General features: G+C 46.4%; 1 protein-coding gene across 2 annotated transcripts in view; it reads left to right on the top strand.

Annotated features, from left to right (window-relative positions):
- The window catches only part of LOC119963059 (ADP-ribosyl cyclase/cyclic ADP-ribose hydrolase 2-like), a 59967-nt gene extending 52884 nt beyond the window's left edge, over nucleotides 1–7083 (top strand). For both annotated transcript variants that reach the window (XM_038791602.1, XM_038791601.1), the window contains exons 8-9: nucleotides 177–263; nucleotides 6797–7083. In XM_038791602.1, coding sequence (XP_038647530.1) covers nucleotides 177–263; nucleotides 6797–6869 — 160 coding nt within the window. In that variant the 3' untranslated portion in view covers nucleotides 6870–7083. The remainder of the gene's footprint in view (nucleotides 1–176; nucleotides 264–6796) is intronic.
- The last annotated feature ends 6779 nt before the right edge of the window (nucleotides 7084–13862 follow it).

The following is a 13862-nucleotide window of genomic DNA, read 5'->3' as shown; positions in this document are numbered from 1 at the left end:
CCACAGATGCTGCCAGACCTGTTGGGAACTTAAGGCACTTTTTCTATTTCACTTTTTCAGCAAGTCTTGACATGTCGTGATTATCAAGCTAGTGAGGCCAACTGTTACTTTACTTTTTGCAAATTATGATTAATTTTGGCAATTATACTAAACTCGGTCAATATTTTGATTTGCAGAGAATCCTGTGGTGTTGGCAGTGTTGCAGTGCTGGAAAAGATTCTCAAGGAGAAAAAATTGAAGTACACTTGCAAGGATAATTACAAGTGTGTACTATATCCCATTCATACTTAAACATTATATTGTTGGCAAAGTTGGAGAAACTCTCACAACATTTTTTGTCACATGTCAGTATTTTAAGATAATTTGATCCTCTTGCTCTTCCTAAATTCTGAATATACTCACTTCTCTCTTAATCCTTACTGTATTGGCATCAAAGTGCTCTCTCTCTCTCCTTCACCTGATTCTTTTGTATGGTTTGAAATTTGGCAGCACAAAAGAACAACCAAAATAACTTAGACTTTGTTACCCTTTATCTCCTGAGGGTTGGATTACAAAGGGAAAGAATCCAAGCATTAGCATAGAGGGCACCATCTGTATGCATTCAGTATGCACACGGTATTGCATTCAGTCCCTGAATGCACACAGTATTGCATTCAGTTTTGGATTGCAAACATAGGAAAGTATTTGACCTGGAAACTTTGACGAGGGTTCAAATGATTAACCGAAAATGACATGTTGCAGAAACATGGCTTGTGTTTCCTTGAGTTTAAGCATTTGAGGGATGATCTTATTAAGCTGTTTAAAATGATCAAGTGAGTCAAAAAAAATGAAAAAAAAAAAATGATCAAGTGAGTCAATCGAGTGGACAGAAAGATCCCCCCATTCCCTGTGGTGGGAGAATCAAAAATAAGGGGTGGCATTTTCCCAAACATGTGGGACTAGGTTTGGAGGAGGGTCAGCGGTTGGGCGTGGGGACAGGGGGTACCAGGAAGTAGAGGGTACAGTAAAGGGTGGTTCCTGGTGCATTCTGATTACCGGAGAAACTTCCCAGGTGAGAATTGAGAATAGGATCAGCAATCAGCTCCATAGAGAAATGCAGCCAATTCAGCTCGTCAAAATCTGAAATGGGGCAATTTTACAGCCTCATCTGCATTTTGCCACTGGCAGACGCCCCCAGCACATGTGGAGGCTCCCAGATCAAAAAGGCAGCCTCCCTGCAGCAGGTTGGGATTACCATCAGAGCTGGAAGCTCCATTCCCCAGTGATGGGGTGGCAGAGAGGAAAGGCTGCTTCCATGGCCCAAACTATTCATCCAGAAGGTCTTTCCCTCTGCTCTGAGGGGCCGAATGGCTTCGGCCATCATGACTTTCAATTTTGATCCATGCCTCCGAAGATGCCTCCATGTTGAGGCACTCTCTCAATTTCTGACCTGTCCCAGCTGCACCCACCTCCCTGATGGGGCTGCTGAGGCCCTATAACTGCAAGGCCTCTGGGCCTGCAGCATTGGGAGCCACTTATGGCTGGCAACCTCAGAGGCACCCAATTCTAAGCCTGCATCCTGCAAAAGACTTTGCTGTTGGCCTCGCTGCTGGCAAGTGCAGACTTGTGATCCCCATTTGGTCTTGGCAGAAGACAGTGGAACGTTGCAGTAAAATCCATCCCAAGGAGGTTATAATCTATAAATTCAGTCGTGATCACTTAAGAAATGAAATCAGGAAGCGCTTTTTCATACAAAGCACAATAGATATCTGGAACTCTTTCCTTACCATCCCCCTCCCCCCAAAGTTTATGGATGCAGACATTTTCCAAATTGTGTTTGACAACTTTTTGATATGAAGCAAAAATGGGTAAATTAAGTTGAGGTTCAGTTCAACCATGAAATTGAATGATGGAACAGACTTAAGGGGTTGAATGACCAATTCCTGTTGCATGTCCCTATGTCTCTAACGTTCGCCTCCTACCCCCATAGCCTTTTCCTTCTACTGTTTACAAGCCTTCAGAATTCAAGCCAAGCTCATTATTTCTGGAATTACTCCATCTTTTATCTAATTCTTTCAAATCCTGGCACTGCCCTTTCAATATGAAGTATTAAAGCTTTCACCAAAAGATGGATATATTATTACTCACAGCAGTGACCAATTCAGGCTAGCACGTCTCACCAGAAGCAATACTTTTGCCAATTGTATTCTTCAAAATACTTCAATTTTATTCCAACTGGCATTTGTAAACCCTGTTCTCTTCAGTGGAGGTGACTGACAGTACCTCCATTTTCTCATTGTGGTCCCTCTGCTTCTCTGCACTATAGAAATATTAAACTGGTGCCAACCATAGCTCCAAATGACAATAACTTCAATTGCCTCTAATACAATTCCATTGCCTAAATCTGGCTTCTAACATCATTGTGTAATTTCCAAGCTCCAGGGCAGTGTATCTGGAGGATTCCCCAAAGATTGGCCCTGATAAATTGCCCTTAGTGTCCAAAATTGCTCTTAGTGTTGGGTGGGGTTACTGGGTTATGGGGATAGCGGTGGCGGTGTTGACCTTGGGTAGGGTGCTCTTTCCAATAGCCGGTGCAGACTCAATGGGCCAAATGGCCTCCTTCTGCACTGTAAATTCTATGAAAGATGTGCTGGGGAATATCCCCCCCCCCCCACCACGAAGATTCTCAGGTCGGTATTGCACGGAAATTGCCTGGGAGGTTCAATGTGCCATTGGGCAATTGCCCTGCATACAAAGATGTATGTTTAAATTGGAAACTTCAAAAGGTTTCAACTGTATTACAGAAAAAGTTAGGTTTAATCTAACTATAGCACTATCCCACCCCTATTTATCCATCCATGGAATTCCCCCAGTACCTTTCCCGACTCCTCCCGACCTCTCACACCCAGGCCTGACTTGTGACTCGGCCTTCCACCCCTCAACCAAATTCTACCCCGTTAAACTTGGCTGGGCCTTTACAGCAGCTGGTGCAATACAAAAAGGGGGTGGCATACCTATCCCTCAACTGTAGGCTCCGGTAACACGCTGCACTACATAGATCCCACCTGGCCTGAGTCGGAAGGCCGAGTGAGATATGATTGCCTGGATTTCCAGGTGAGTAATTTCAAGCAGTGTGGTAATCCGAATCAATTGCCACTCCATTGGATGTTATGGCCCGATTAATAATGTCATTACCTGTGGGATACATTTTTCTCCCAGTTTTGCAGAGTGTCTCAATGGCATTGGGGCTTTGTACCACTGGCAACAAGGGAAAGACTAATCAATGGTTGTTATATTAGTCACTGAAAGAGATAATCGGTTTCATTCAAAATGTCAGGAAAAATATCAATTAATTTTAAGAATACAATGGGGGTGACTTCTCTTAGCAATGGTGAACATTGCACTCCCCCCTTACACACTTGACTACTTCAGATCATGAGGAAAAGTTTACCATTTCATCTAGTTTTGAAATTTGAGAAGAGAAATGTGGTCTGAAAGCAACACAGAAGTTTGGAAACCAAAGATGTATGGATAATACTGAGTTTTGTATCAGTATGAATTTGCAGAATCGATTACCTGTTTGCAGTTGACGATTAGCGGCAATTAACACAAATTGAAGTTGCAAGCATGTGTACACAACCTCAGCCTAGGCAAATAGCAGCTATTATTGTTAACACTCTGGGTGGAACAGAGGATGGCAGGGGAGAGGCCTGGAGAGTAGGATTAATCCTAATTCCATTATGCTTGACTACCACTGCAAATTTTCTGCCATTTGCATCCTTCATAAGATGTTAAGCAAAAGAGAGTGACTGAGGCGTCCAGGCCCTTTAATTTCAAATGCATCTTAAGTAGTCAAATGTGTAAGCGGGGAGTGCAATTTTCACCATTTGTAAGAGAAGTCACCCCCATTATATTCTTATGAAATTGGAATTTGGAAAATTGCAGATTTATTAAGGAGCTACGTTATACCAGTCTGCACAGTGGCGGATCAGAATAAAATACTGGAGATGCTGAGCAACTAAAAATATACAAGGAGAAAAATTAACTGGGTAAATTTAAAAAATACTGTTGGAGAAAATAATAATTAAAAGTCAACAAATCCCAGAATTTGATGGTCTGACTCCTAAGTTATTAAGAAAAGCAGATAGAACATAGAACATAGAACACTACAGCGCAGTACGGGCCCTTCGGCCCTCGATGTTGCGCCGACCTGTGAAACCATCTGAAGCCTATCTGACCTACACTATTCCATTTTCATCCATATGTCTATCCAGTGACCACTTAAATGCCCTTAAAGTTGGCGAGCCTACTACTATTGCAGGCAGGGCGTTCCACACCCCTACTACTCTCTGAGTAAAGAAACTGCCTCTGACATCTGTCCTATATCTCTCACCCCTCAATTTAAAGCTATGTCCCCTCGTGTTGGTCATCACCATCCGAGGAAAAAGACTCTCACTGTCCACCCTATCTAACCCTCTGACTATCTTATATGTCTCTATTAAGTCACCTCTCAGCCTTCTCCTCTCTAACGAAAACAACCTCAATTCCCTGAGCCTTTCCTCGTAAGACCTTCCCTGCATACCAGGCAACATCCTAGTAAATCTCCTCTGAACCCTTTCCAAAGCTTCCACATCCTTCCTATAATGTGGTGACCAGAACTGCACGCAGTACTCCAGGTGCGGCCGCACCAGAGTTATGTACAGCTGCAGCATGACCTTGTGGTTCCGAAACTCAATCCCCCTGCTTATAAAGGCTAGCACACCATATGCCTTCTTAACAGCCCTATTAACCTGGGTGGCAACTTTCAGGGATTTATGTACCTGGATGCCGAGATCTCTCTGTTCATCTACACTACCAAGAATCTTGCCATTAGCCCAGTACTCTGCATTCCTGTTACTCCTTCCAAAGTGAACCACCTCACACTTTTCCGCATTAAACTCCATCTGCCACCTCTCAGCCCAGCTCTGCAGCTTATCTATGTCCCTCTGTATCCTATAACATCCTTCAGCACTATCCACAACTCCACCGACCTTCGTGTCATCTGCAAATTTACTAACCCATCCTTCTACACCCTCTTCCAGGTCATTTATAAAAATGACAAACAGCAGTGGCCCCAAAACAGATACTTGCGGTACACCACTAGTAACTGAACTCCAGGATGAACATTTGCCATCAACCACCACCCTCTGTCTTCTTTCAGCTAGCCAATTACTGATCCAAACCGCTAAATCACCTTCAATTCCATACTTCCTTATTTTCTGCAATAGCCTACCGTGGGGAACCTTATCAAACGCCTTACTGAAATCCATATACACCACATCAACAGCTTTACCCTGATCCACCTGTTTGGTCACCTTCTCAAAAAACTCAATAAGGTTTGTGAGACATGACCTACCCTTCACAAAACCGTGTTGAGTATCGCTAATCAACTTGTTCTTTTCAAGATGATTATAAACCCTATCTCTTATAACCTTTTCCAACATTTTACCCACAACCGAAGTAAGGCTCACAGGTCTATAATTACCAGGGTTGTCTCTACTCCCCTTCTTGAACAAGGGGACAACATTTGCTATCCTCCAGTCTTCCGGCACTATTCCTGTCGACAAAGACGACATAAAGATCAAGGACAAAGGCTCTGCAATCTCCTCCCTGGCTTCCCAGAGAATCCTAGGATAAATCCCATCTGGCCCAGGGGACTTATCTATTTTGACATTTTCTAAAATTGCTAACACCTCCTCCTTTTGAACCTCAATTCCATCTAGCCTGGTCGACTGAACCTGAGTGTTCTCCTCGACAACATTGGCTTTCTCCAGTGTAAACACTGATGAAAAATACCCATTTAATGCTTCCCCTATCTCCTCTGATTCCACACACAACTTTCCACTACTATCCTTGATTGGCCCTAATCTTACTCTAGTCATTCTTTTGTTCCTGATATACCTATAGAAAGCCTTAGGGTTTTCCTTGATCCTATCCGCCAACGACTTTTCGTGTCCTCTCCTCGCTCTTCTTAACTCTACCTTTAGGTCCTTCCTGGCTAACTTGTAACTCTCAAGTGCCCTAAATGAGCCTTCATGTCTCATCCTAACATAAGCCTTCTTCTTCCTCTTGACAAGTGCTTCAACTTCCTTAGTAAACCACGGCTCCCTTGCTCGACAACTTCCTCCCTGCCTGATGAGGAAATTATTCATGTATAAAAGGTAAGAGAGGCAAAAATAGACATTGGACCACTGGAAAACGTGACTGGCGAAGTAATAATAGGAAACAAAGAAATGGCAGATGAACTGAATAGTTACTTTGCATCAGTCTTCACGGTGGAAGACACCAGTGGGATGCCAGAGCTCCAGGAGAATCAGGGGGCAGAGGTGAGTGCAGTGACCATTACTAAGGAGAAGGCTCTGGGGAAACTGAAAGGTCTGAAGGTGGATAAGTCACCTGGACCGGATGGACTACACCCCAGGTACACCCCACTGTATCCTACCCTCCGCCATATAATCTCCCCAACCGGCCGCCACCCACTGTGTCTGTGTGGGTTCCCTCCGAGTGCTCCGGTTTCCTCCCACAAGTCCCTAAAGACGTGCTATTAGATAATGTGGACATTCTGAATTCTCCCTCTGTGTACCTGAACAGACGCCGGAATGTGGCGACCAGGGGCTTTTCACAGTAACTTCATTGCAGTGTTAATGTAAGCCTACTTGTGACAATAAAGATTATTATTATTGTTTTTGCTCAATGGAAATTCTGGATCTCGAGGTTTAGCTCTTAAGTTAAATTTACAAATTCTAAGTTTCAAAAAAGTTTGTTATTTTCTCAACAGGCCTGTTAAAATGATCCAGTGTGTTTTCAAGTCGGACCTTCCAACCTGTAACTTATGTCCACCAAATGTTTGACATCGTCTTCCACTCAAGCTACTTTCATGGAGTTTCTGAAGCCGCTTCTACATAAACACACAATCAGTTGGAATTGCAAAGATATTAAGAAAGCTTCATGATACAATGTGTTAGGATTGTCTGCTTTGGGTTGATTATAGTTTGATTTGTAGTTTTGAGAATAAATGTGCACGTTAAAAATAAATGAGGATCACTGATATTTTAAGAGGGGAAATGAGCTGAGGAACTGCAATTATTTAACCTCATTCTTACATTCAGGGCTAATAGTCTGGCTGTCAAAGCCCATTGTGTTGATTCACATTCCCCAGTCCTCCAGGCATAAAGGCCTAAGATTTATCAGAATCCTAATCTGGGGACGTAACCATAATGTGACTTGAGGGCCAATGCACTTACTTGGAATGGCTCTTTCGGGTCTAGTGGTGGAAGAAAATGCATGGCTGGCAGGCAGCCTTCTCCATCCACCTTTCCTAATGCCATTGCATTGAACTTTTAAGAATGAAATGGATTAAGTTCCCTGCAGTTCCAGAATCATGGGCTGGATTCTCCGGTCGCCGACGCCGACCAAACGGCCGGAGAATCCAAATTCCCGATGAAATTGGGGGCAGCGCTGCTTTCGCAATGCCCCGCCCCATCCAAAGCGGCGTGCCATTGCCTGAGGCCCATCCCCCAAAGCTCCGCCCCCGACCGGCCGAGTCCACAATGGTCTAATCCGTCAGGAACTCGGCATGGTGGCTGCGGACTCAGTCCAGTGCCACCAGAGTCGGGGGATGGCCATTCCACGGTCGGGTAGGGGGACATTATTTGGGGGTGTGGGCACTGCGGGGGTGGGGGTGTCTGGGACACGCGAGCACGCCGAAGGAGGGGACTATTTCGCGTGCCGGGTCGGCGAGTAGCTGCCACCATGTTGCGCGGCATGGCGGCTGCAGGCTGCCGGCCTGCTCATGCGCAGCCATGGACTTGCCAATTCTCCGGGGTGTATATCGGCAGCTAGAGCTGGGTGCTCTACGCTGCCTCCCTACTAGCCCCCAGCGAAACGGGGAATCGGTGGCCAATTTGCGCCAGTTTGTCTGGTGTAAAATGCCACCGTTCCCACGCCAGCAATGGAATATTGCACCAGAATTGGACAATCCAACCCCATATCACCAGTGTTACCAATGCCTGAAGAATTCTCCTTATTATATTCACCAATAATGCCACAGATAAATTGTTCCAACTTCTGTACCATGAATGGCAGTGAGGTCAAAAGCCTAAACATTTTGGTGACTGCCAATCAAACTGAGTTCAGTTCTCATCTTGCATCCCATTGGATTACTCCAGGCAGCTATTGGAGGAGTGTGCGAGGGTCCAGTGTTCAGCTTCCTGGTAAAAGTTCCTCAGGGTCTGTCATTTCATTTCTTCAATGAAGTATCAGCAAAAGTCTCATCTGGCATTTCTCTTCAATTCCAAAGCTATGATGGAAAGCAGGAGAATCTCTATGATGTTCAACCTTCCCACCTTTAAGAAAGCTTACACATTGTTACATTTTGGTACCATGCCATGAAAGCAGTGAAAAAAATCTATTCAGTTCTACAATGTTGTTGGATTCCCCAGAATTCAGTGAGATGGGGCACAGATTGCATTACAATGAACAAATTGAATTCCGTTAACCAAGTGATTTCACTTCTTTAAGAATCAAATAGTTTGTGATGAACAGCAGCAAATTCTTTATGTATGTCAGGTTTTCTGGGAGTTGCCACAATATGAGTCATCTAAGTTACGTAGCTCTATTCCAGGAAAATAGTCAAGTGCCCAGATATATTCTGGGTGACAGTGGCACAGTGCTTACCACAGCTGCCTCACAGCACCAGGGACCCAGGTTGATTTCCCACCATGGTGACTGTGTGAAGTTTGCACTTTCTCCGATGTCTGCATGGGTTTCCTCTCACTGTCCGAAGATGTGCAGATTAAGTGGATTGGCCATGCTAAATTGCCCCTTGGTGTCCAAGGATCTGTAGGTTAGGTGGGGTTACAGGGATAGGGTGGAGGAGTGGACCTAGGTAGGATGTTCTTTCATAGTAATTGAGAGGATTCGTCAGGTTCAAAAGAGAAGTTTTGGGTACCCACCTAGATCAGGAAAGGCACTTCGTTAGGCTCTTAAGCAGATCTGCCACATTATGGTCCCATACTTCTTCATTGAAAATGGGCAGCCATTGGAATTGTCACTCATCTCTGCAGTGACTGAGAGACCTGGGACTCAATGTCATGAGGTTCTTAAGTCAAAGGAAGCTACAATCCCAAATTCCATGGGAGGATGGAGACAGATTATTAATCAGACATTCTATTAGAAGCATGATCTTCACCACCTGAACATCACATCTCCCTGGTATTCATAGAGCTTCCAAGGCCATTCACTTAAAAACATCTGTCTTTGAGTCTTATAAAAGAACCATACCACTCACCTCCCACCAAACTTCAGGAAACCGCAGTAACTTATTGAATAAGAGAGTTAATGCATTAATGGGATCCGAGTTATTATGATTCTGCAGTCTCTATTCCATATGGGTTTATTAATTCTCATGTTTCCCCAAGGTGGCTATACATGTTTTCCAATGATCAATCCATGTGTTTCCATCTAAGTATATTCTGGGGAGAGTGTCATCGGAGGTAATTGGTTCCTCGTGATCCAAGAGCATCTTAAAGACGCTAAAGTGCCTGCATTTCGCATCGGTTAAGTCTTTCGGAAGACCTGGGGTAGCCTGTGCAGCCTGGGCCTGCCTTCTACTTCAACGGACCACTGAGGGGTTTTGTTTGGAGAGCTAGACTATCAGGCAGAATTCTCCCATCTGGGATTAAGTCCCGTGGCGGGGATGGGGAGTGTTTCCTGCTTTGGAGGCCGACGGGAAATGAGGCACGCTCCTCGGTGATGCCGTTATGGAAGGGGGCGGAGCATTGAAAAGCAGGCGCCGCCCGCAATTCGGTCATAAAAAGGGATTTTCCGCTCGATCGCCGATTACGAAATCGGCTTCGGGGAATGGAGAATCCCGCCCTTGGAATCTTACTCCACAGAAATGAGGAAGTCCTTCTAGTGCAGAAAACCATTGGAAATCAATGCATTTTTCAGCACTGAAACAGAGATATTCTTAACCCGATTGCTTCACATCACATTCACAGCACATCAGCATTTACACATCTGAACGTATCATTTGGCAATGGAGGCACTGTTGTTCCCGTTTATTCGTTGTCGCAGTGTCTGCATGGTCTCGCCGATGTACCACGCTTCGGGACATCCTTTCCTGCAGCGTATGAGGTAGACTACATTGGTCGAGTCGCACGAGTATGCGCCGCGTACCTGGTGACCTGACAAGGTCCCCATGGCTGTTCCGTGCGTCTGGATGAAGAATTTGTTGTCGAAGGTGAAGACGTTGTGGTCTAGAATGAAACGGATGAGTTGCAGAATTGCGTCTGGAGATTGGCAGTTGTCGGTGTTGAGGACTGAGGCTGTTGCCTCAAGCCCTCCGTATACACAGGATCTGCTCAGACAAGGAGGAGCGCAACAGACACCTACAGATGCTGAAAGATGCCCTCGTACGAACGGGATATGGCGCTCGACTCATTGATCGACAGTTCCACCGCGCCACAGCAAAAAACCGCACCGACCTCCTCAGAAGACAAACACGGGACACCACTGACAGAGTACCCTTCGTCGTCCAGTACTTTCCTGGGGCGGAGAAACTACGACATCTTCTTCGCAGCCTCCAACACATCATCAGCGAGGATGGACATCTTGCCAAGGTCATCCCCACACCCCCACTACTGGCCTTCAAACAACCGCGCAACCTCAAACAAACCATTGTTTGCAGCAAATTACCCAGCCTTCAGAACAGCAACCACAACACCACAAAACCCTGCCAGGGTAATCTCTGCAAGACATGCCAGATCATCGACATGGACACCACCATTACACGTGGAAACACCACCCACCAGGTACGCGGCGCATACTCGTGCGACTCGACCAATGTAGTCTACCTCATACGCTGCAGGAAAGGATGTCCCGAAGCGTGGTACATTGGCGAGACCATGCAGACACTGCGACAACGAATAAACGGGCATCGTGCAACTATCAACAGGCAGGACTGTTCCCTTCCAGTTGGGGAACACTTCAGCAGTCAAGGACATTCAGCCTCTGATCTCCGGGTCAGCATTCTACAAGGAGGCCTTCAGGAGACGCGACAACGCAAAATTGCTGAGCAAAAACTTATAGCTAAGTTCCGCACGCATGAATGCGGACTCAACCGGGATCTGGGATTCATGTCGCATTACATTCGGCCCCCACCAACAAGCCTGGACTTGCAGAGGCCTACCGACTGAACTGGCTTGGGACAATTCACACCTCTTTAACCTGGAGTTACCTCTCTCTCTGCATCTTTGATGATTTGATTGCCTGCAGGTGCTCGCATTCCGGGGCATCTCTGACTGTGTCTATATAAACATTTCTGGAACAAGCCTTTCCATTCACCTGAAGAAGGAGCCGTGCTCCGAAAGCTCGTGTTTGAAACAAACCTGTTGGACTTTAACCTGGTGTTGTAAGACTTCTTACTGGTAAATCATGGGCGGGATAGAGTACAGGGTGCAATAGACTCAACCCATGTGGTTTTCAGGGCTCCATGGCAGCAGCCCCTAATGTTTATCAACCGCAAGAGCTACCATTCCATGAAGGTTCCACTGGTGTGTGACCATCAGGAGAATATCCTGCACATTTGTGCACAGTACTTTGGGAATTGACTCCTGCATCCTGAGTCACTCCCAAGTGCCTGGAATTTTCGAGGGACCAGTACGTCTGGATGCTTGGAGATAAGGGATACCCACTGAGATGCTGGTTGCTGACAGAGGTGCATCACCCTCAGAGTCATTCCGAGGAAAGTTACAATGCTACTCACAGCTCCAGACAATCCCAAATAGAGCAGGCCATAGGAATTCTGAAGATACACATCAAATGCTTGGATCATTCAGGTGGATAGAGCTGTTTGTTATGTTCTTCACAATCTGGCAATGCAAAGAGGTGATCCCTTGCCAGAGCGTGAACTGAGGGAGGATGAGGGCTCATCGGAGGATGAAGATCCGGCGGTCCAGGAACATCAAGAAGGCGTTGAGGGCCAGTATGAATGTAACAACGCCATGGAGGCAGCAAGATGTAGGAGAGATGCCTGTGACACTTATATCACTGACAGGTTCCAGGAGAAGTAAAGTGAAGGCAAGTGGAGATGGCCACATTTTTTCTCGCCCTCAAGGCCATTCCCTTTCCTTTGCAGGAATGTGCAACCATTCCCATTGAAAACAACCCACTTGTACCTTCAGGCCTCGTGATTCACCAGGCCATGATCTGCATTGGTCCATGATGCCCTTCAGTTGACCAGACTATTCACAGAAACATCGAATGTATTTACAGAGATTATATTTACAATGGCAGCACACCTGTGAATTCACAAAAATGAATTCAGAATTTCTTCATTTTCCAAAACCAAATATTTGCCTAACACTATACCTGGGTACAGCCCTGCCATCCACAACAGGCGTGGAGGCAGCCTGCTGACTGCTACATTCTGATACCTGTGATGACCTTGACAGATGTCCCCTGCAGGCCCGAGGCCTGGGGGGCCCTGGCCTGATAAAGGTTTCCTTCTCAGGGATCGATGCACCCTCTTTGGCATGAGCAGCTTGAGTGGATTAGCCCAGACAGAGGTGACTGTGAGTGGATGTGCACCCTTGGAGTGTGCTGAGAGGAGGCCTCACGCTGATGCTCATCCTTCCTGTGGATGCCCCAGAGCCCCGGCCTACATCTTGATGGTGCCCACCAGGGTGTGTGGCCATGGGGTGTGAGGCCACGTTCAAATCCGGCAGGACATGACTGCTGCTGGGACGTGTCTGTGAGGTGTTCTCCAGCTGGTGAACCCGAGTCTAAGCTAGAGCTGTGCCTCATCGAGGTGTTTGTCTCTGGGCTGGTGGAGCGTGCGGGTGAGCACGGTGATCGCCTTCCTCAGCTCTCTCTTCAGATGTGGTCAGGGGAATGGGGCTTGTGCTGGGCTGTCTTGTGGGCTTCGATCTGCTGGTGCCTATAAAATAGAGATTTGATGAGCATGAGCGATATTTGACTGCATGTCACTCGCTGTGATTGTCAGGATATAATGAACTGATGGAAGTGTGATCCATGCTGAGACAATCCAATCTCTCCTTCCCCACAGGAGCTATTCCTGTCATCCCAACCATCTTGGTGGCATCCTCCGTGAATTCCATGAGGGGTCTGATATCAGCCGTCCCTCTCCCATCTGCGATCTTTCCCGTCTGTTGTGACAAAAGAAAGGCATGTGATGAGAAGGGATGGAGCAGAGGTGGGTAAACATGCATTCCCCTGTGTGTGGTGAACCCTGCCCAGGAGGGCTGAGGATGGAATGTGGGAAACATGATAGACAGGGTGGTGAAAATGGGAAAGTTTCCGTGAGATAATCAGCGGTGATTTGGTACCCTGCTATTGGAAGTGTGAGGTCCTTGAAGAGAGTAGTCCTTTGATTGCATGATGCCATTATGACAGCTTGATATTGGAGGGAGTTGAATCATAGCATTTATAGTGCAGACGGAGGCCATTCGGCCCATCGAGTCTGCATCGGCCCTTGGAAAGAGCACCCCACTTAAGCTCACACTCCACCCTATCCCCGTAACCCAGTAACCCCACCTAAACGTTTTGGACACTAAGGGCAATTTAGCATGGTCAATCCACCTAACCTGCACATCTTTGGAATGTGGGAGGAAACCGGGGCACCCGGAAGAAACCCACACAGACACGGGGAGAACGTGCAGACTCCGCACAGACAGTGACCCAAGCTGGGAATTAATGTTGGGACCCTGGAGCTGTGAAGCAACAGTGCTAACCACTGTGCTATCGTGACTTACCCTGGCAGAGCTGATGTGATCATTCATCCTCTTCCTGCACTGGATGGCAAAGGTAAAATCCAGACTATA

The sequence above is a fragment of the Scyliorhinus canicula genome, chromosome 3 (genome assembly GCF_902713615.1).
Source record: "Scyliorhinus canicula chromosome 3, sScyCan1.1, whole genome shotgun sequence".
Lineage (NCBI taxonomy): Eukaryota > Metazoa > Chordata > Chondrichthyes > Carcharhiniformes > Scyliorhinidae > Scyliorhinus > Scyliorhinus canicula.
Note: the sequence above shows the minus strand (reverse complement) of the source record. Positions and strands in the feature narration are given on the sequence as shown.